Here is a 23,958-nt window from a genome sequence, read left to right as displayed (position 1 = left end):
AGGAGAGAACTCCTTTTTTGTCTATTCTAAACTAAATAACCCTAATTTTGGGAACCTTTCTGGTTAGTGTAGTCCGCTCACTCCATTTAACACTTTAGCTGCCCACTTTTGACCCATAGTGAATGGGAGCAGCGTTGTAGTACCCAGCTCTGTCCACTGCACAACAGACGGAGCCGTGTTGTACCGGAGACACTTGCAGAACCGCAGGGGTCCCGGGTGTCAGACCCCTGCAGATCAGATAGGGATGGCCTATGCTGAGGAAAGGGTTGGACAACCCCTTTAAAAAAGGCAATTCCATGTGTATACAGCTAATGATAAATCACTGCATTATTTTTCAACACCCAACATGCTATGAGCATCCCTTTGCACTGGGTTTTGCTTTTTGTCACGCGTCATTTGTAATATTCTGTATGTGACCTCTCATTCAACGCTTTTGCTAATCTCTCTTCCGACATACATGGCGAAAGCTCAGCCTATAGTAATCTATGGTCTCCAACTCGCTCTGTAAATCCATCGCGGAGGTTTGTTTTCCTTTGGGATTTTGGACTTTAGTGGCATCCAGTAGCTCAGCACATTAGTAGGGTTTGGACACCATGACTGCCTGACATGTGAGGAATGCGCACGGCTGTGGTGTCCACATGTGCTTCTAATTTCTTCCATATGGTGGACCTACAATTAATGGGAGTCACAGCAACATCATCATCTGACTGCCAGATTCAATAACTATCTTTACACCCAGGTTTCACATGGGGAACGACTGCCCAGGTATAGACCTTATAACTGCGCTCCTACAGAGACAGCAGAAGTCTCCCAGCTTTCCCAGAAACAGATATTACCAAGCAAAACATGCAGTCACCAGCTCTGTCCACTACAGTTTCAGAGCTAGGGGGTGCTGGGTGTCGGACCCCCGCCTGATCTGATGGCCATCCATATCAAAATCCCAGACCAGGGATGCCCAACCTGCGGCCCTCCAGCTGTTGCAAATCTACAACTCCCAGCATGCCCTAATAGCTGTAGGCTGTCCAGGCATGCTGGGAGTTGTAGTTTTGCAACAGCTGGATAGTCGCAGGTTAAGCATCCCTGTCCTAGACGATCCCTTTAAAGGCTATGGACCTAGGGCCAATATTTTATGATTGGATTAGGGCTAAAAATCTTGATTTAAAAAAAATCAGCAGTTTTTATGGGGTTAAAAATCTTCACATTTGCAGACTGTTGCTCCTGAGTCCCAATAGCTGTACTGTTCATGTGAAGCCTCGTCTCTGATCTACTGAAATCATAAGCACTCACACTGATAAGAATATAGCTTACATGAGTGTTTATGAGGTCAGGATATCAGAGATAAGGCTTCCCATGAGCTGTCAGAACTAAAGAGCAAATAAACTGATTTTGACGTTTTAATGAAGACCAACTTAAAAAAAAATATATATATATATATTTTTAGCCAAAAATAAGTAAAACGCAATCACAAAAAATTTGCCCCAAAAGGTGTCCTTAGCCTTTAAGCGGTTAATAAGATCTTCCACATCAATGTCTTAACTTCTTCTACAAAGCTCAGCTTGGCCTGAAATCCGAGGCCACATACTCCATTAATTAAAATCAGATGTTGACACTAATATTTGGGGGTCTCTATAATCCATTCCCCCTCCCGAGGATCACATATCAGTAGCTGCTACGACACATTCTCAGCATTTCCTAAAGAATTCCATCCACACTCTTGTATGTGAAACCACAAAGATTTATTGACTTTTTATAATGAAAATATTACTGAAGAGTGCGCCAGTGTCCACAGTTATTTTTGTACAAAGATATGTATTTTGGGAAATAAACTCCAAAATATGTAGAAAATAATTATGGTTCTTGGCTCCCCAAAAAAAGTCATAAAAAAAATTAAAATAATAATAATAATAATAATAATAATAATAAATTAAATAAGACTAATGAGAGGTATTAATAAGCTAGAATTAGGTCACGCTAGTCTGAAGTTTTCTTAATTTTATTAGAACACAATCCTGAATAGCTCATTAGGTTAATGCAGAGTCAAACGCGTTCCGGACAACGTCTCACACCATCGCCGGGCGGCAAAACCGCGCTGGTCTCCTCCCGCAACGCCTATAGGTCACCTAAAGAGACGTTGAGGAGATTAGGCACTCGCATATACAAACTACGTGCTGCATCAGGCAACTATGGAGGGGGTCTCTATTGCTGTTATGTATGGGAACAATGGGGAGGGGGGGGGGTTAAAAGGAACGGATAAGAAGTAAATTATAATAATTAAGGTGCGTCCTAGGAACAAAAACGAAAACATTCAAACGTGCATCTTCAATGCCTCATACAGTCTGCCAGTCCACCAGCTGAACACTGGTTTAGAGCAAGTGGCCCACTATAGTTCATCTACACCTAGCTTGTCTTCTTCGTCCAGTTGGCCATCTTTGTACAAGAACGTTAGGAGAAAGAGCGCCACGTCCATGGAGGACCAGTATGCAGTGTGCGATGTCATGGCTGACCAGTATCTGCTTTCTACCAGCCCTTCTCGCAGCTCAAAGTCAATCCGGTGCTCCAAGTCCACTGGAAGATCAGTATAAAAAAAGAGAAAATAATGATCATATAGTCATTTTAGGTTCGTATTATAATTTACATAACCGTAAATCGTGTAGGCATTCTCTGAAATGATCATTTTGAATGTACAGCTCCTATGTGTCTCCATGGTAACAGACTACAAACACCCTGTGTAGTCTGACCCTGCAGTCCGGTATATAAAGAGAGATTAAAAGGGTTGTGCACTGTAAGGGGGGGGGGCAGACCTGCGCAAAGAAGCATACTTACCTGCTTCCTGATACTGGATCCTAATGCTCCACACGGGTCCCTAAATGTTCACCTCTGGTTTGGCGCTGCTGCCGGCAATCGCTGGCAGCTGCAGTGACCTGTGTTATGGGACTATTTGTCATGATGGAAGTTTACATCCAGGGACCGGAGCAGAACAGCAGAGACCAGAGAGAACAGGGTCGACAGCCAGTGATGGAAAGCAGGTATCCTCATTGATAATGCTGCCCTTCGCAGGTCTGCCTGGCGGAGGGGGGCTAAACGTGCACAACCCCTTTAAATTTAGCTTGGGAAACCACAAAATAATCATCTGGTGATCACCGCAATGTCTGTCTGAAACTGGATGGACCAGATCTGAAACAGGGAGCATCCAAAGTTCATGGGCTTGTGAATTCGTGGCAGCGAGTGAGGATCATAACTTTGCCGCCGCTTTCACGGCTTTCCCATAGAGTCATATCATTTATTTATATAGCAACGCATTAGACAATTAAAGGGGTTGTCCACTTTGAAAACTTTTTTTCCATAGATTCTATTAAAGGGGCGGTCAGAGTTTTTCATACCGATCCTCAGGATAGATCACCAATATCCGATCGGTGGAGGGCCTGGAAGCTGTTGGAAGAGGCACAAGCGCTCCGGGCACTTCCTACGCCAGTGACATCACTGTACATTGGGTCACATGGCCTAGGTGCAGCTCAGTCTCGTTCAAGTGAATGGGGTCTGAGCTCAGGTGTGAAGAGACTGCAGTGCTCACGGGAGCTAAGCCGAGTGGAGCAGCCTCTTCCCAACAGCTGATTGGCGGGGGAGCCTGGTGTCGGACCCCCACTGATCTGATATTGATGACCTATCCCGAGGATAGGTCAATCAATCTCAAATTCCTGGACAACCTCTGGAATTCTGAGTTAACAGGATCCTCATTGATAATTTACAGCAGCTACAAAGAGCGCCTCTCCCCGGAGGACTTGTCCATTGATGGGTACGTAGAGGCTCCTGCGGTGGGGATGTAGGGATTCTTGCTGGGGATCTTAACTGTGGGTCACATTGTGAGCAACTTATTGTCAAAGAACAAGTGGAAATTGTCCAAAGTGGAGGAGCCCTTGTTCCAACTGACTTTGTACCTATGAGCTACTTTAAAGAGGACCTCCCCCCTCTCCTGACATGGCTGTTTTAATAGCTTCATGCATTCCCTGTGTAATAACAATTCTGGAGCATCTATTCTTAGGTCTGTATATTGTGCCATTCCTTAATTATTTCTACTAGAAGTTATGAATGAACTACTAGCAGTCTGCAGCAAGGGTACAGAGGGGTGGTAACCAGATGGGGGTGTGTACAGTCTGAAAATGGCAGCACTGATTGGATAGAGCGAGTCTGTGCAGGGACACACCCCAACTGGTTACCTCCCCTTTGTACCCTTACTGCAGACTGCTAGTAGTTCATTCATAACTTCTAGTAGAAATAACACAGGAATGGCACAACATACAGACCTAAGAATAGATGCTCCAGAATTGTTATTACATGGGGAATGCATGAAGCTATTAAAACGGGGTGGTCAGGAGTGGCGACAGGTCCTCTTTAAGCTGAACGCACACTCGTACACTGTATTAACCCTTCCAGTTACAGCTACTGACTTCTATGGGTAGCACATATTAAGTATGGCAAACAGAAGTGTTTGGACAACCAAGGTCTAATGTGTCTGGAGGGAAATGGTACAGGAGACTGCAATGAAGGATGAAAGCCAACGTAGATGCCTCAAGCCTTTGATGGTACTCAAGAAGTTAAATTTTCTATATGGGCATTTCTTCTACTGGCAGTTCTGTGTATAAAGCTTGTATGTTGGCACATGGATGCCCTATGGTTCAGTCTTCTCGTCAACCACCATATTCGTACCTACCAAGAATGCTTCTAGATTCGACTATGGGAGAAAACCTCCATAATATGGCACACAATGGAACGTACCACCATGTGCCTCTCACTTCAGCAAATGGCATTAATCATGTAGAGAAAGTTAATACAAAGCACTTACTAATGTATTGTGAATGCACATATTGCCTCCTGTGCTGGCTTGATTTATTTTTCCATTACATTATACACTTCTCGTTTCCATGGTTAGGACTAAGGATGAGCGAATCGACTTCGGATGAAACATCCTTAGTCGATTCGCATAATACTTCGTTCTAATACTGTGCGGAGCAGGAGCTCCGTACAATATTAGAATGTATTGGCTCCGATGAGCTGAAGTTATTGCTTAGCGAAGTCTCACGAGACTTCGTGCTACAACTTAATTAATTTGTACTGTAAAAAAAAACAATTTCCTGAACTCAGGTTCGGTTCCAAGGTACCACTCATCCCTAGTTATGACCACCCTTGCAATCCATCAGTGGTGGCCATGATTGCTCACTATAGGAAAAAGCTTTCTGGTGTGCAAGCACGGCCACAGCTGCTGGATTTTAGGGTGGTTGTAACAATGGAACGCGATGGAAAAATGAATCCAACAAAGGAGTCAAAACGGACAACCACAATACATTAGTAAGTGCCTTGTATTCACTTTCTCTACATGATCAATGCCATTTGCTGAAATGAGACAACCCCTTAAAAGGGACTATGCATGAGCAATGGTCACGTGTGCAAATACTGGAAAAACTGTCAAGCTACTAAAAAAATAAAAAATCATAAGTGAAAGTGGCCCTTCAGAATCTATAAAGAAGCAGGGAATTGGACGGTCTGGACAAATGATCTGCATCTCTGACCCGTGTCTCTTGTAAAGAGACAATATTGGTGTCTGTCCAAGGGCTGAGATCATTTCCTTTACTAGAGGGACAGGCAGAGGATAACAATGGGGTGACGCGGTGCGTATGTAGTACGTAATGCAAACTACCATAGCAGCCAGCCTGTGCAGGAATCGCTCCGAATAGAAATACAAGAATGGAGGAATGCTTCACACAAGCAAATGGTAATTACCTGCATCGCAGTGATGGATGAGGCTCCCTTGTCCTAACAGGAGACCCTGGAATATTTGTTTTACTAACCTTCTAGAATGCTTAAAAGGATTCGTCCAGACTTTATAACGAATGACCTATTCTCTGGATAGGTCATCCGTATCCGCCGATCAGCTGTTTGAGAAGGCACTGGCACGTACCTTAGCACCGCAACCTTCTCTCTGCTTACCAAGCACAGCACCATCCATTTGATAGTGGCTGTGCTTGGTATTGCACTCAGCCCCATTCACTTTTATGGGGCTGAGCTGCGCCTAGAACATGTGACTGATGAACGCGACGTCACCTGTCCTAGGGAGATGAAAGAAGGCCGTGGCGCTACTACGAGCACCGGTGCCTTCTCATATAGCTGATCGGCAGGGATCCCAGGTGTCGGACCCCCACCTTTACCGATGACCTATACAAAAGGAGTATAAAATAGCTTAAGAAGCAGCTTGTGGAAACAATGCTATTAGCAAAAATGCTTCCTTTAGGCACCGATCCACCCCCCCCCTCCCTTTCATCTACAACCAAATTTATAGCAATATGTATTTCAAGGTGGTTGGCGGGGACTATAAATCTATGCATCTATGAGATGAGGTTATTTATCCTGGTCCTGTACATACAAAAAAAATTAGCCGATTGCTCTTAAAGGGCTTCCGTCACCCCACTAAATCGTTTTTCTTTTTTTGTTTACTTATAATCCCTATAGTGCGATTTCTGCCTACATAAGCTAAATAATCATTTCTGTTCAGTAGAATTTGTTAAAAACGTAATTTAAAAATATGCAAATTACCTTGCTACCAGCAAGTAGGGCGGTTACTTGCTGGTAGCAGCCGCATCCTCTGATCCTAATGACGCCCCCTCCACATTGTGATTGACAGGGCCAGGGAACGGAATCGTTCTCTGCTGGCCCTGTTTGAATTCAAAATATCGCGCCTGCGCCGTACCTTTCTTCAATCGGCGCAGGCGCACATCTACACCCGGCGCAGGCGCATTGAGGATGGAGCGGCCGAGTGAGCGGCCGCCTCTCAGTACGCCTGCGCCGATTGAAGAAAGGTACGGCGCAGGCGCGATATTTTGAATTCAAACAGGGCCAGCGGAGAACGATTCCGTTCCCTGGCCCTGTCAATCACAATGTGGATTCTACTCCGGCATGAAAAGGAACTAACCAATATTAGGTAGAAATACATTTTTGAGCATGCATCAATGCAGTCTGACACATAGAAACTAAATTAATTTAAAACAGCCAACATAAAAAATTGATTTCATCCTTTTTTGGACTCCATGTGTCCCATCTTGGTGCTGCTGAAGACCGTCTCTGGGCAGAATCAGCCTCCTTTCCCTTCTGGAAACTTAAAGGGAACCTGTCACCTGGATTTTGGGTATAGAGCTGAGGACATGGGTTGCTAGATGGCCGCTAGCACATCCGCAATACCCAGTCCCCATAGCTCTGTGTGCTTTTATTGTGTAAAAAAATAAAAAAATAAACTGATTTGATAAATATGCAAATTAACCTGAGATGATTCCTGTATGTGAGATGAGTCAGGGACAGGACTCATCTCAGGTTAATTTTCATATTTATCAAATCAGTTAGTTTTTTTTTTTACACAAGAAAAGCACACAGAGCTATGGGGACTGGGTATTGCGGATGTGCTAGCGGCCATCTAGCAACCCATGTCCTCCGCTCTATACACAAAATCCCGGTGACAGGTTCCCTTTAAACAATAGTCCCTTCTTACTTCACTTGCAAGAGGTATCTTCTCAGCTTCTCACTTTCCCTAACGAGCGTGGCAGCAAGCTACACCTACCGGCTGATCCTCAGCGTACAGGCGATTAATATGTAGATACCTCGCAGTGGGGAGAGTAACAGAACATGCATTTCCGGCTCTGTTCAGATCAGTAAGCAGATGTGTACTTGTTACTGGTTAGATCATTTTTGATGTATACAATGACATGTAATGTTGGGACAACCCCTTTAAACGCTGTATGACTGCTCAGAGTTTATGACAAAGTCCCTACTAACAAGTAGATGAGGAATTACTCAGTCATACAAGTTACCTGTGTCCAGTGAGCCTGAGATGCTGTGTGGAATGCTTTGGGATGTCGCAGTACTCTGTACTGACTTTTTGTCTTCCCCATCAGCGGAGTCTTTTACCTCGTAACCTTGAGCTGTGGTTGCACTAGAACGTGCAAATCTTGAGAATAACATTCCCCCCAGGCCTTTTCCGATGCTTGCTGCACCTGAATGGATGAATGAGACAAGACCCGCAATGAACAAATCCTGAAACGCTGCTGCCATCTAGTGGCTGGCTTCCGCAAAGACATCTTGCCATGAAATCTGTACAAATGTGTGTGTCTTTAGGACTGTATACGTGATCAATAAAATAAAAATTCTCTAGATACCCAAACCAGTAAACAGGTGGGATGAACTTTAAAAGTAGAATTACAATTTTCGGCACAAACACGGAGAGCTAACCAAATCAATTACCTAATATACTTGCTTTGCCTATATTGGTTATGGACTCTCCATAGTGTCTTCGAGGCAGAACCGGTGAAGTGCTTGGGCTCGGTATGCTTTCTGTATCGGACATTGAGGTAGTATCTTTGGACGGGTTGATGAGACACGGTCTCACGTGCTTGTATAGGATGGGATTTGTGGTGTTGGAGGAGTGGATCTGGACAGGTGAGACATTGCTGTAGTGCTTCAGGATTAATGGCTCGAGTCTGTAGGCCTAAAGACGACAAAGTTGAACAGTCAGGTAATTTAGCTTTATAGGTCTATCCTCTTCTTCTGTTCTGACTTCCCCAGGATCGACAGAACATATAATACTGGGCTTAATGTTCAACTTTACTACGAGACGAAGACTTATGTCTTATCGACCAGTTATATAGCGAAGGGTGACCGGCACTCACTTTCTTGATGATATGAAGAGACGTTTAGGGTCCATTAACACGTCCGAATGTGTTTTGCGGATCCGCAAAACACGGACATCAGCAATGTGCGTTCCGCATTTTGCGGACCGCACATCGCTGGCACTCACATAGAAAATACCTTTTCTTGTCTGCAATTGCGGACAAGAATAGGACATGTTCTATTTTTTTGCGGAACAGAAGTGCGGATCCGCAATTTCCGATTGAAAATGAATGGGTCCGTACCTGTTCCGCAAAATTGCGGAATGGATGCGGACCCGATTTGCGGATGTGTGAATGGACCCTTATTCAAGGCATAATAGCATCATCAGTGAATAGTTTGGGCTCAAGCCTGAACCTTTTTTAGACTGCAAGGCTCAGGCTTGAGCCGAAACTAGTCACTGATGATGCCATTATGCCTTGAATAAACGTCTCTTCATATCATCAAGAAAGTGAGTGCCGGTCCTTCTTCGCTATATACTAGTGGGACACCTTCCCTGGACACGTGCACCACGTGCAGACCCATCTTCTTCAATACTTATCGACCAGTTACGTAATTAAAAAGATTAACAGTGGGCATTAGACATTTGAGGTCTGGTCCCAGGCAGAGACCGTGTGGTTATGTTTAACTGTAGGGAATATGCTCACCGAACGACCTCCATATTCCGTAGTGAAGGGGTTGTCCCAAGCAGGACATTTATAGCATAACTCTAGGGTATGCCATACATGTCAGATGTGGGTTCTTCATCTGGGACCCACTCCTATGTCTAGCACGGGTCACCGAAGTGAAAGTCCCATAGTGGTGGATCCCCCTGCTCTTCTGGACCCCTTTAGCTTCAATAGTGGGTGACTACTTATGTGCAGGATTTTCTTCAGCATTTTATACTAAACTGATGAAACCGATGGGGGTGAATTTATCGTAGACCGGTGTTTTACGCCAGTCTATGATATACCCTGAAGCTCGGCCTCATTTAAGTGAATAGGGCTGAGCTGCACCTAGGCCACATGTCGGTGGTTGCGATGTCAGTGGTAAACAGCGAGAAAGCCATAGCGCTCACAGCAACGTTGGGGCCTTCTCAATGAGCTGATCAACTGGGGTCTAAGACGCCGGTCTTAATAAAAGTGCCCCACAATTTTTACTGCCCAGGGAACATTAAAAAAAAAAAGAAAAAAAAAAAAGAAAATGAAATTTTGTGGAATTGCATGTTTTTTTTTTAACCAAATACACTCCATTTGTAATTTTTTTTCCAGCTTCCCGCTACGTCAAATGAAATAGTAAATTGGTGCCATTACAAAGTGCAACTTGTCCTGCAAAAAAAAACAAGCCCCTCATACAGCTGTGTGAATGGAAAAATAAAAATAAGTTATAACTCTGGGAAGGCAGAGAGTTAAAAAAAGAATCGCTTGGTAATGAAGTGGTTAAACGGTTATTTTCCCTACAGCCACACAACGAGTAGAGACTTACCACAGGATCTGCAGGGTGGAATACATTAAACAAACGATTACAAATAGCTCTAGGTAGAATTTGATCTTGAGTTCCGCGATTTCCAGGACGAATTCCACGCAACGCCAAGAATACTGCTAGGGGCGAACCCATGCAGAAAAAATTCTCAACCTAAGGGGTTCATGCAGGTAAACAGTGAGTCAAATTATAATGCACGGTGTGTAAACTGTATAAAAAATAAAAAATAATCCCCTCCTAGCTGAATGATTATGGCTTTCTTTTGGCAGACAAACATTTTCTAAGACCCACTTGTTGGAAAAATAATAGCGCTCTCAATCCACAAGCAGAACCAAAATGTTGTCAAAAAGAGGTTTTCTGACTTTTTTATCCTCTGGATAGGTCATCAGTATGTGACTGGTTGGGGTCCGACACTCTGGGGTCCCCGCTGATCAGCTGTTTGCAAAGGCACCGGTGCTCGCAGTAGCGCCATGCAGCTTTCCCTAGGCCATGTGACGTCGCGTCCATTGGTCACGTGACTTAGATGCAGCTGAGTCCAATTCAAGTAAACAGGGCTGAGCTGCGATACGAAGCACAGCCACTATACAATGGCTGACACTGTGCTTGGTAAGCTGCGAGGAGGCAGTGGCGCTCACCAGAGCTCCGTGGTCTCCTCCAACAGCTGATTGGCGAGGGTCCTGGGTGTCAGACCCCCAGGCATCAGATATTGATGACCTATTCAAAAAGGATAGGTCATTGGTATTATAAAAAAAAATAAAAAATTATATATATATATATATGTATATGAAAACCCCTTTAAATTTCTTTACTGTGTGACCAAGCTCTAATTGGATTTAAAGGGGTTCTGCACTTGGTTTTAACTGATGATCTATCCTCAGGATAGATCATCAGCATCTGATCGGCGGGGGTCCAACATCCGGGACCCCCGCCGATCAGCAGTTTGAGAAGGCAGCGGCGCCGCGGCCTTCTCATTGTTTACCGCTGGCCCAGTGACGTCACGACTAGTATCAACTAGCGTGGGCGGGGCTAAGCTCCATTCAAGTGAACAGAGCTTAGCCCCGCCCACGCTAGTTGATACTAGTCGTGATGTCACTGTGCCAGCGGTAAACAGTGAGAAGGCCGCGGGCTCCAGCAGCGCCCCCGCCGATCAGATGCTGATGATCTATCCAGAGGTTTAAATAGTTCTACTTTTCTGCTCACTAGTGGAAAGTGGCTGTACAAAGTGAATTTTAGGTACAGAATAATCACTGTATATATCTTTATAGCATTGAAGCTAAGTTTTTGTAATATAGAGCTCTAGATCTCCTGCAATGAGCCAAAAGGGCTTCCCAGGACTTGGATACGGATGATCTATCCCCAGGATAGGTTATCCATATCAGATTAGTGGGGGTCTGACACTTCAGCTGTTTTGGGCAACCGCTGGAGACTGTACAGTTCATGGAGCTGGAAGCAGAAGCTTCTGTGCACAGTGTGTCGGGGTACTGCAGCTCAACTCCCATTCCAGTGAATAATTAGCTCCCTCTAGTGGTGACTGCAGGCAAACAGAATTTAATAATTTTAAAGAGGACCTTTCACCAAAAAACATTTATAGAAACAGTTACATTACCTAACAGTGTGGCCCCCAGTGATGTATTTCCGATTATTATTTTTTTCAGAGGACCCCCCACTTTTTGTAGGCTGTGGTCTCCGGTATTTCTGGCGCCTCATATGATAATGAGGCGATTCCGTTCGAGTAGGCGATGACTAGAATTTGTACAGGGCGCGGTTCTCTTCTCCCTGGCTAAGAGCACATCCAATCAGTGCGCCGCGCTCTTAGCCAGGGAGTTCTCGCGAGAACTTGAGCTTTTACACATCCTGAGGCGTGCGCCATCGGCAGAGAGGATCGCAGCGGCGGCACAGGCGGCATCATCCTGTCAGTAAGTTTTCATACTTACTGACAGGATGCGGCTGCTGCCGCCTATGCGATCCTCTCCGCCGGGGATTCCAAGATGGCGTGATCCTTTCGCGAGAACTTGAGCTCCTTCTCCCTGGCTAAGAGCGTGGCGCTCTGATTGGATGCGCTCTTAGCCAGGGAGAAGAAAACCGCGCCCTGTGCAAATTCTAGTCACCGCCTACTCGAACCGAATCGCCTCATTAGCATATGGGGCGCCAGAACTACCGGAGACCACAGCTGACTAAAGGGGGGGGTCCTCTGAAAAATAATAATCGGAAATACATCACTGGGGGCCGCACTGTTAGGTAATGTTTTTTGGTGAAAGGTCCTCTTTAAGTAGAATTTTCTAAATTTAGTATGCCAGTTTTAAGGGTCACAAAAGTAGTGGGTGAGCCTTTGTGAGAGGGGGTAAGTTACCTCATGGTCAACTGACTTTACTATAGGTAGAAAACCTAAGCTAGCTCATAGCTGGCGCGTAGACTGCCAGAAGACGCAACACATTTATTAGGAGGCCTGCTCCTCTTATAAAAAAATGTGCCACATCATATTCCAACGCAGTATTATTACAACTGCCGCATAAAATGCCAGTCTCAGTAATGTCCCCACTATGTTTATGCAGGAGATTTGGAGCTCCAGAACAGAATACGTGATACATTAAGAAATTAATCTGCTAAAAAATTTGGAAAATAAGATAACTATTAGAAACCGTTCCTTTCTACTTTTGATTAGGGGCATCTCTTGCTTTTGGTAAAAATAAAAAAAATAACCTACAAGCATATTTTTCTGTATAGCAACATAGCTTTCCAAAAACCCAATCCCCAGCAATGCACTTGCCTTAAATTTTAGAACAGGGGAATTAGGAGTCTTCAGCCCATGTAATCTGTCTTCCAGTTCTTTTAACCTGTAAGGGATAATAAATTTGTATCATCATTTTTAGGGCCGTGGAGTCGGTAACACAAAGATCTGACTCCACAGGCTCCTTCATAAATGGTCAATAAGTTACTAATAATTTTCCTGTAGTAAAACGGTGACATTGGGCTTTTTCTTACTATCGTGTAAGTAATCGGGTGACTTAGAACCTAAACCATACTTATTGGAACACAATTTCTGGAATTCCTGACATTTTCTAAATTCCTGTAAGTAAATATGCATTTAATAACTGGAAAACTGTTGTACACTTAATAAATTGAAAAAAATGTATGAATTCGTCCACAGCGACAGTTAGAGAAGCTCTATATGTATGTGCTGGGCTGGAAACGCAGAGAATCCTGTGCAAGTCTAAATGGGAATCAAAACCGCTATATTCAGTGCTCTTCTTAAAGGGGTTGTCTGGGAACAAATAACTTTTCACAGGAGCCGCAGCCTCCGCTATGGAAAGATTCACTTACCTGCTATCTGCAGCTCCGGTCCCAGAATATATAGGACAGGAGGGAACACAGAAGAGAACTGATTATCTATCACCACTAGACCAGCCTGCTTATCACTGATTATAGTGTAAGGGACAGGAGAGAACACAGGAGTGGTGAGAACTGATTATCTTTAACAACTAGCTGCTTACCACTAATTAAAGTGTAGGGGACAGGGAAAAACACAGGAGAGGTGAGAACTGATTGTCTATCACCTCTAGAACACCCTGCTTGTCACTGATTATATTGTAAGGGACAGGACAGAACACAGGAGGGGTGAGAAATGATTATCACAACTAGAACAAGCTGCTTATCACTAATTAAAGTGTAGGGGACAGGGGAGAACACAGTAGAGGTGAGAACTAATTATCATAACTAGAACATGCTGCTCATCACTAATTAAAGTGTAGAAGACAGGGGAGAACACAGGAGAAAGTGAGAACTGGTGAGCTGGTTATGTATCACTACTAGAACACCCTGCTTATCATTGATTATAGTGTAAGGACAGGAGAGGCGAGAACTGATTATCTGTCACCACTAGAACATGCTGCTCATCACTAATTAAAGTGTAGAGGACAGGGGAGAACACAGGAGAAAGTGAGAACTGGTGAGCTGGTTATCTATCACTACTAGAACACCCTGCTTATCATTGATTATAGTGTAAGGACAGGAGAGGTGAGAACTGATTATCTGTCACCACTAGAACATGCTGCTTATCACTAATTATAGTGTAGGGGACATGGGAGAACACAGAAGAAGTTAGAACAGATTATCCATCACGACTAGATGGATAAAAGGGCCTTAGAGTGATAGAGCATAACATAATTTATAAGCAACATTCCTAAATTTAAATAATAGTTAATAAATTACACAATATGAACAACAAATAATATTTTTTAAGCTGGAGCCAGAACATTTCTACCAACTCCACAGCCCTGGTCACTTTTCTTCTACATATTTTTACTGAGACAAAGTTTCTCATACAAAAGACCTCGATTGGGTAAAGCGGTTGCTGAGAAACAGAAAACTGGACAGACATTCATTTGGATCTGCACAGAGTCTTCTGTTTCAAAGCCAGCCGGAATTATGGCATGTGAATTATGTCGCTTCTCACCCACTGAATCAGAATCTGCTGACCGTGACAAACTGCATAACAGGCATCAGCTTTGGAAATGTGGCCACAAGGTCACAAGGTGACAGACAGGAAGACAAGAAGTCTAAACATACTTTAGGCCTAGTGGCCAGTGTGAAAACTGCAGGATTTTATTTTTTTTATACAGGTAGTGACATGGAAAATTTGACAAACAAAATAAAAAAAGAATCGCCTAAAATTCTTAAAAAATGTGCTTAACATAAAAACATGATTTAAAAAAAATAGGTCATTGTCTGTTGACAAATTCCCTTAATGACTTCCTGTCTTTTCAGAGCAGCTATATGCGCGAAAATTGATTATATAATTTTTTTTTTAAATCTAGATAGACCTGAAAAATTACAAAAATTCTAAAATAAAGAATGAATATATATCTCTATCACAAAACATGATTTAAACAATAGGTCATTTTCTGATGACACAATCCCTTTGAATTGCAGAATGTGGATGTGGTCTTAAATTTTTTTTCACACCCACAGGATATGTGCTGAGAGTGGTCTCCCCTGCACCTATGTGGAGAATGGACATCCCCAAAACCCGTCAGCTGCTCCATCAAGTCAGAGAAGGAATGGAAGATGTCTGCGCAGATCTCTCCATTCACTTCCAAGGAAGTTTTGGAACCAGGCAAGAAGCCATGATGCATTAGGCGGATTGGGGGCCACCGTTCTCCACATAGGTGTGGGACCTGCATCCATCAATTATCAGTGGCATATCCTGCGTATAGAGCATAAGGGTCCAAATACCCCCTTAAGTTTTTGACAGGACTTGAAAGATGTTTTTTATCCCCCACAGAAGATTTAGAAAGAGTCCATCAATTTTGCTCCAGTCTGGTGGCTGCAAATTAGTCCCCCCACAGGTTTAGGCACCCAGACCTTGCCTCTGCCATTCCTTTTGCCCAATGAGCAAAGTTTACTGGTGACCACATGTGAACGCACATGCTGTATGACGTATTGTACGTATGACGCCATCTTGGTGACGCTTCAGAACTCGATAAAAAGCAAGTGAGCATGTCCCAACCCATCAGGCTACGTACCGTTGTTTGGTCAGGCAGAGCTCTCGAAGGAGATGCTGCTCTTCATAACTTATCCACTGGTCCTCAGGCTCCTCATCCTGGTCCACCTGTTCGTAGACATAGACTGGATTCCACCCAGTCATGATATCGTATGTAATCACACATCCCAGGGAGTGGGACACAATAGACACTTTGCCGCCTCCGTCTTTAAATTCTGGGTTCCGGGAGCAGAACAAGTTGTAGAGTCGGTTCAGCTCCTGCTGCAATCCTTTCACCAACTGTAAAACAAAAGATAAAGCTTTATAGGAGTGAAATTATGGCAAAAATACAATTTCGAATGTTATGCAAACCTATGACTATTAGAGAAGCCGAGTGCTTCTGCCCCTTTGTTTTACAGATCAGTACTTGGATCCTAACGCATCTGTATGAGATGTCAGAGGTTTGTTAAAATCTCTAGTCCTTGTGCCGTGGATCAGACATTCACCCATAATGTCCATCAGCATCTCGGAGTATCCTATGCACACTACGCTTCTGTAGTCTAAGACATCCTCCTGCTCCCTGATTGGCCAACACCGAAACTGTATTTTTTTATTTATTTTTATTTTTTTTAAATCAAAACTTCTTTATTTCTTATTTCAGATCTGTTCGTCGGCCGTACTAAAAAGTCTGTTCAGCAAAATTTCTGATTACCGTATATTGCTATTAAGGCTCATGCACACGACCTTGTGCTGCTGGCCGTTCCGTGCATTGGGGACCGCAATTTGCAGTCCCCCCAATGCACGGCAACATCCATGCGGCGGCCGCAGACTGATCCAGACCCATTCAACTTGTGTGCGCATGCACTATTTTGCGGTGCAGAGGCACGGACAGGAAACCCACCCGTAGTGCTTCTGTGGGCTTCGGTTCCGTGCCTCCGTTCCACATCTCCCGGATTGCGGACCCATTGAAGTGAATGGGTCCGCGATGCGGGATTCACACGGCCGGTGCCCGTGTATTGCGGACCGAAATATGGCCAAGGGGGGCACACGGTCGTGTGCATGAGCCCTTATACTAATACTCTGCTAGCTATGGGTACAACCAGACAAACTACCAGTCGCGGAAAGTAAGGGGGTTAGATTTTAGTTATTCAGATCAGTTGTTTCCCTTTGAGATAAAATGTACCATCGGTGCCTGGGCAGCCACTTTTCTCCCGCACAGAAATGCGCTACTTCCACTAATGCGGACAGTCGTGTCTGTGCGAGAGTCGAGGGGGCAGCTGCTCATCTGGCAGCTCATAGGTGCATGGCAAGAAAGTCTTGGCCAACAAAGTGGGTGCAGGCGACAGCGACACATTTCTGCACATGAGGCTTAAAGCTCAATAATTGATGAGTTACAAGGCTGAGCTGGTGATACTGATACTCTTTAATAAGAAATTGCATTGTTTTTGTCCAAATAGCAGAACAAGAGCAAACATCATTGACATGGGCTTTCCAGTTCACTTATTATACTGGCCATGTAATGAATGTCAGCACGGTTGTAGAAAATTAGAACATGAAAAAAAGAAAAGCCCCCAGTCCAGCACCTCCTCTGTGCTGCAGTCCTGCAAGACTTCAACCCCAGTACAGCGACAGGACGGGCAGCACTAACAGAGGGTGGGAGGTAAACAACAACAACAACAAAAAAGTCTTAATTTATGTATTTAAGGTTTTGTTTCCATCTACCGTATTTGTTCTTTGTATATTGATAAAGCTACATCTAAACAGCACTGTATGAACATAGCCTAAAGCTACCAGAAATATGGATTAGGAAGGGGAATTACTAAAGAGGTTTTTCCAGGAGTTTAATATTGATGACCTTGGGACAGGTCAATACCGGACTGGTGGAGGTCCAATATCAGGGCTGAAGTGCTCTGGCGAGTGCGTCATGTCATATTCATCGTCACAGCCACTAAACAATGTGTGGCGCTGTGCGAGGTAAGCTGTGAGCAGGCCGCAGCGCGCCACTCTTTAAACAGCTGAACGTGGGGGTGCTAGGCATCTGACCCCTCACCGATCATATTGTGATGACCTATCCTTAGGGTGAGCCATCAATATAAAATTCTCGGAAAACATATTAAACAAACACAGTTCAGTGTTTAGTGTTTCACTCAATAATTACAGAGACAATCCTGCACATGAACTTCCAGTAGGTTGCTCTGTCCCCATACTCGATCCCAATATCAATATGTTAGCGAAGGATAATCATCTCCATCTGGATATACTAAAAACAAGGCGGACAAGATCTTACTTTAAAGAAACCAGCTTATTAATTATGTGCCGTGTCCAAACACAATGAAACAACTGATCAACTGAAAAATGAAAAACTCTAAGTCACAGATTGTTTACAGACTTCTCGATAGTGATGGCAAACACGAGCCGGGTGTGCACATGCTTCTATTTGGATTTTGGCATGATCCCGTATCACTTACCTCATCTCTATAAAGAGGGCTGGTATAGTACATAATGTCCATTGCGCTGCTGTTCAGCATGTCCCGAATTCCACGCACCTTATCTGGAGTAATAGAATCCACTGTATCTACACAAGGAAAACAACATTCACTGGTAAATAACCTATACTTTGTGATATACTATAAAAGGCAATAACACTTGGATGTTCACATCAGTATACTGCAAAGGGTACAATCCGCAGTGGCGATCCACAGCATAAGTTGATATGCTGCAGATTTAAAATTCTATTTCCGCAGCAAGTGGCTGAGATTTCTTTAAACTTTGCTGCTACTGTACAACACAACCGAGAATCCAAACACAAGCGTATTTATCATTTAATTATAAAACAGTTTTCTGCAACTTTTTGAACATTACTTGCCACTTCCGCGAGGGTGGGCGGCTCTGCCACAATTATCATATTCTACGCCAGTTTTCTGGCGTGGAAGAACACTAATCTACACCAGCCAGAGGCTGGCGTACATTTCAGTTATGGGGCACAGACTGCCGGATGCTGCGCCTAATTTATGATGAGACGTACACCTTGTTAAAAAATTAGGTACAGCATCCGGCAGTGCACCTGGTTATCAAAGCCCAGCGTACTCCACTGGGCGATCATAAATCTCCCCCATTGTGTTCAGCTGAAATTAAGGCCCTTGCAACCACAGTTTTAGACAAAAAGTGGGGGCAGTCCGCTACAGTAACCAGTAAAATCACTTGTTTTACTACCATTGGAAAAATGGAAGCTGAAATCTGATTTGTTGCAAGGAACAAGTGCTCCGCTTTTGCCTGCACTGGTCTATATAAGGCCTAGTTCACACGACCGTATGGCTTTTATTGTTTTTTGCGGTCCGTTTTTCACGGATCCATTGTTCAGTTTTTGAGTTCCGTTGTGTTTCCGTTTCCTTACCGTTTTTCCGTATGCCATGTACAGTATACAGTAATTACATAGAAAAAATTGGGCTGGCTAAAACATTTTCAATAGATGGTTCCGAAAAAACGGAACGGAAACTCAAGACATACGGATGCATTTCCGTATGTGTGCTGTTTTTTTTGCGGACCCCTTGACTTGAATGGAGCCACGACCCGTGATTTACGGCCAAATATAGGACAAACTATCTTTCAACGGAACGGAAAAACGGAAACGGAATGCATACGGAACACATTCCGGTTTTTTGGCGGAACCATTGAAATGAATGGTTCCGTATACGGAACACAAAAAAGCAGCCCGTACACTCGCAAAAAAAACGTTTGTGTGAACTAGGCCTAACTGAGGGCCAATGAGAGACACAAGATCAAAGACAGATTTTATATTCAACTGGGAGTTGAATTGCAGTATCCTGGCATGACCGCTACACAGTGGACGGAACCTTGTGCTTCTGGATCTGTTCACTGTATAGTTTCCAGAGACTGCCCAAAACTGCTGATTGGGGGGGGGGGGGGGGGGATTGGATTCCTACCAATCTAATGTTGATGGCCTATCCTGAAGATAGACCATCAATAGTACTGTAAAACCCCTTTAAATTATATGAGCATAAAAATCCTGTGCAAAGGATGCTCTATGCACAGAGCAGTTTTTAATGCCATTCATGCTACCATAGCAACCCCAGAGCAAGCATTCCGTTTCTTTTATTCCAGGTTACCTCCATCCAGAGCAAGCTTGGAACGCCATTCCACAGGAAGGAACTCAACATGCTCTGAAGTCTGATTAGAAAAGTGCTTCTCTTCAATCTTTCTTGCAGTCTCTCTCATCCTGTAACCAAATACAGATGGGTATCAAGCCTACGATGTGCAACTGATGGATGCAAGCTAGGCATAAGTGGATTCTTCACCCAAGCTGAATTCTGCTTATGCAAAAATTTGTTGTGCGATTTAATTCCCATTGAGATTCACTGGGTGAATTTATTTGCAAGGTTTTAGTGACGCATTTGCTGAGATGGAGAGGCCCTACTGATCCTGCCATTGTTTTTTATGAACTGGCAGCACTGAGCATAGGCCAAAAAGGCAAATCAGACAAAACAATTAGGCTCACCTCTAGTAATGACTATATAGGTTAGGTTCATCGAGAAGGTCAGACCTCAACTATAAAAATCATCAGAAAAATGGAAATAAAAACTTACATGGCTGTATTTTTGATAATTCTCCCTTGATCCATCTTCTGCCCAATACCGTGGACAACAAAAACTATGTGGGTTGTGTCGACAGGCTTGTCTTCGTATGTAGCTTCTTCAACATAACCTCTATGGAGCCTGGTACCACTGCTTGAAGCTGTAAAGACAGGTGCCGCATAAACTAAAAAAAAAAAACGATACCTACAAGGACCTGTAAGTGTAAATTCACACACAAGGTTTGTTGCAGAAAAGTCTAGTCCATCTGAATGGGGTCGTGAAGGAATTTCTGCAGATTAATTGCTTTGCTGCGGTTCTCTGCATAAAGGATGGCCAAAGAGTCTCAGCAGTCAGACACCATTACTTACTAAGGCCCCTTTCACACGGGCGAGTATTCCGCGCGGATGCGATGCGCGAGTTGAACGCATTGCACCCGCACTGAATACCGACCCATTCATTTCTATGGGGCTGTTCAAATGAGCAGCGATTTTCACGCATCACTTGTGCGTTGCGTGAAAAATCGCAGCATGCTCTATATTCTGCGTTTTTCACGTAACGCAGGCCCCATAGAAATAAATGGGGTTGCGTGAAAATCGCAAGCAAGTGCGGATGCGGTGCAATTTTCACACACGGTTACTAGGAGCCGATCGGGATAGAGACCCGATCATTATTATTTTCCCTTATAACATGGTTATAAAGGGAAAATAATAGCATTCTGAATACAGAATGCATAGTACAATAGCGCTGGAGGGGTTAAAAAAATAATAACATTTTAACTCACCTTAGTCCACTTGCTCGCGTAGCCGGCATCTCCTTCTGTCTTCATCTTAGCTGTGTGGAGGAACAAGGACCTTTGGTGACGTCACAGTCATCACATGATCCATCACCATGGTAAAAGATCATGTGATGACTGATGTCACCAAAGGTCCTTGTTCCTCCACACAGCTAAGATGAAGACAGAAGGGGATGCCGGCTACGCGAGCAAGTGGACTAAGGTGAGTTAAAATTTTTATTTTAATGCTATTATTTCCCCTTATAACCATGTTATAAGAGAAAATAATACAATCTACAGAATACCGATCCTAAGCCCGAACGTCTGTGAAGTTCAGGTTTGGGTACCAAACATGCGCGCGGAAAAATTGCGGGTGTTCCCGCAACGCACCCGCACACGTTTCCGCAACGGCCGTGTGAAAGAGGCCTAAGGAAGGAATACCACCCCCCCCTTTGAAGGGCTTGGCCACTATCTTTTACTAGCTGCACATATGCTGGGAACAGCACATACATGCAGATAGTAATTGGCATTGTTAAACCATCGGAGCCAACATGCAATGGTTTACTTTAAGGTCCACTTAACCGGCTTCCTGGCACTGTGCCACCGACAGAGAGTCCTGTCCATCAGCGGCCTCTGTTCACTCACACCTGTCCGTCCCCAGTGAAAGTGAACCGAGGATGCTGCTGGACGGGACCTTCCATCAGTGGCCATTCGGGAAGCGCAGAGCTAGGAAGCAGTTAATTAGTTAATAGTGGCCGACTCCTTTGAAGGGTTATTATGTGATTTATTTAACCAAGGAAAATACCAAGTCTAACTGACTGGGACCACCACTTCTTAAAGCAGAAATGCTGGTTGGGCATAAGTGACTGCACAGCTTACCTTTAGAGAAGCCCAACTTTTGGGTAACAGTCCGTGCTATCTTTGAAGTGGTTGCATCGCTGTAGAGATAGACTTCATCCACGCTATGCCAATCCACGTGGTTGCGGCTCAACTTCAGACTGTGGACAGCTGCAAAATTGAACAACAGATAGACGACGGTCAATCAGGGAAATACAAAACCATGTCGATGTGTGCCCCTTCCACTCAAAATATAGAAGCGTGAACCCGAAATGCGCAGCTACCAGATATCCTCACACATACGTATAACATCTGTGTAAGTATTGGCCGAACCTGACAATTTAGGCGGGTTTGGCAAACCATCTAGTGTGTATGGCGGCCTCTCAAGATGAGGAATGGACTTGTTGGAGTTCAAGTGGTCAATCCTTTTGTTAATGGGGAGAAAAGCTGCTACCAGAGGTATCTGGAAGCAGCTTTCTTTCTTCTCCTATTGTGCATGTGTATAGGAGGATTGGAGGATGGAGATAGATGGCTGTCAGCAGAATGAGTGTTCAGGCAACTGCTATCTCAAGCGTATGGCCAGCTGAACCTGTGCTTTTCACTTCTAGGTAGTGCTGTATCATATCTGGGCAGCCGGTAGACCAGCTGCGTGCAACCATTGGCAAAACTACAACTCCCAGCATTTAGAGCTCTAAAAAAATAAAAATAAAGAAAAGAATGGGAACTACCAACAGACATACTGCATGAAAAGAATAAAAAACATCTTCTGAATTTCTATTAGTCACTAGCGGAGTATTAGAAGCTTTTAAAACTTCACACTGTAAGGAACGTCTCCAGATCTAAATGACTCATGAGCTCTCAGACATCGCTGATCATATCAGACAGACTGTAGGAAACAGAAGAACATCTAAAGGACAGCGGTCTGCACCAAGCCTTGCCCAAGTCTATTACACTTAGTGTCTATTGAGCAGAAAGCGATTGTCATTCATTAAATAAAGAGCAAAAAGGGGATCAAATCAGAGCCAAAAATGGAAAAGAACATGATGTGAATTACAGAGCGAGTAGCTGGGTTATATAAAAAATAAATGACATTGATCTGTTTAAGAGATTTAATAGCCCAATAAAAGGGGAACGACCATTCTACCACAATTAAAGGGGTATATCCATCTGATAAGGCTATGTAGGGCCAGCTCCGGTCCTGTAAATGGAGGTGCCACATTGCTGTGGCCTATTCACAGTCTTTCCCGGCACAATGGTGGCCCAGCCAGGTATTGCAGCAAAGCTACACTCAAGTGAATGGGGTCGGCTGTAGTTCCGAGCTCTGCGGGTGGCGCTTTCATTCTCAGGATCAATGTGGCTAACGGAGACTAGACCCCCCCCCCCAACAATCACGAAAAAAAAGAGGGCATATCCTAGTACAAGGCCCTTTAAACATATCCATAGTTTGCAGACGGGCTAAGCAAAACCACAAACTACCATGGAAGTGCCCCAAATGGTAGCGGTCATAATAGACAACTCGCAATCAAACCGGATGGGATGAAATGAATCAATAGACTGAAGATGGGAAGTAATCATGGTTGGCTGAAAAACTGCTAACTTTGAGTGGATTCTGCATCCTGTGACATTACAGCCCTGGTGCAATCTGTGCGAAAACCGGAGGTGGTCACCCTGCACGTCATCTACGGCTCGAACACAGAAAAACCTAAAAAGGGATCATTAGAGATCTTAAAGGGGTTATCCATTACTATAAAAATGTCCCCCATACGTCGGGCCCCTGACAGTGAATATACTTACCCCGCTCCGCCACTGCGTCTTCTCCCCGTGCGCGGATGAAAACATCCGGTGCCGGGGGGGGGGGGGGGGGGAGCAGCCAATGGCAGGCGGCGAGTAGCCTCTCTAGCGTCACCCGCAATGCTAGGGAGGCTCGTCCCCATCTGCCATTGGCTGCTCCCTCCCGACACCGGATGTTTTCATCCGCGCACGGGGAGAAGCGGCAGCGGCGGTGCGGGGACCAGGAGGAGCACAAGGAGCGGAGAAAGTATATTGGGGACATTTTTATTGTATTGGATAACCCATTTAAAAAGACAACCTTTGGATCAGCATGAAGCATGAGG

At 44.2% G+C, this 23,958-nt stretch overlaps 1 protein-coding gene across 7 annotated transcripts in view; it reads right to left on the bottom strand.

Moving 5' to 3' along the window:
* Window positions 1-1,717: 1,717 nt before the first annotated feature.
* LOC122921731 (phospholipase DDHD1-like) overlaps window positions 1,718-23,958 on the bottom strand; it is a 32,709-nt gene continuing 10,468 nt past the window's right edge. For 2 of the 7 annotated variants that reach the window (XM_044271928.1, XM_044271933.1), the window contains 10 exons: window positions 21,887-22,015; window positions 20,248-20,419; window positions 19,771-19,880; window positions 18,112-18,218; window positions 15,687-15,943; window positions 12,932-12,998; window positions 10,168-10,317; window positions 8,281-8,524; window positions 7,851-8,033; window positions 1,718-2,574 (listed from right to left, as the gene is read on the bottom strand). In XM_044271928.1, the coding sequence (XP_044127863.1) occupies window positions 2,381-2,574; window positions 7,851-8,033; window positions 8,281-8,524; window positions 10,168-10,317; window positions 12,932-12,998; window positions 15,687-15,943; window positions 18,112-18,218; window positions 19,771-19,880; window positions 20,248-20,419; window positions 21,887-22,015 (1,613 nt within the window). In that variant the 3' untranslated portion in view covers window positions 1,718-2,380. The remainder of the gene's footprint in view (window positions 2,575-7,850; window positions 8,034-8,280; window positions 8,525-10,167; window positions 10,318-12,931; window positions 12,999-15,686; window positions 15,944-18,111; window positions 18,219-19,770; window positions 19,881-20,247; window positions 20,420-21,886; window positions 22,016-23,958) is intronic. The other 5 variants (XM_044271930.1, XM_044271934.1, XM_044271931.1 and 2 more) reach the window with 3 other exon arrangements.

This window comes from Bufo gargarizans, chromosome 11 (assembly GCF_014858855.1).
Source record: "Bufo gargarizans isolate SCDJY-AF-19 chromosome 11, ASM1485885v1, whole genome shotgun sequence".
Classification (NCBI taxonomy): domain Eukaryota; kingdom Metazoa; phylum Chordata; class Amphibia; order Anura; family Bufonidae; genus Bufo; species Bufo gargarizans.
This window is presented reverse-complemented; position numbering and strand designations above follow the sequence as displayed.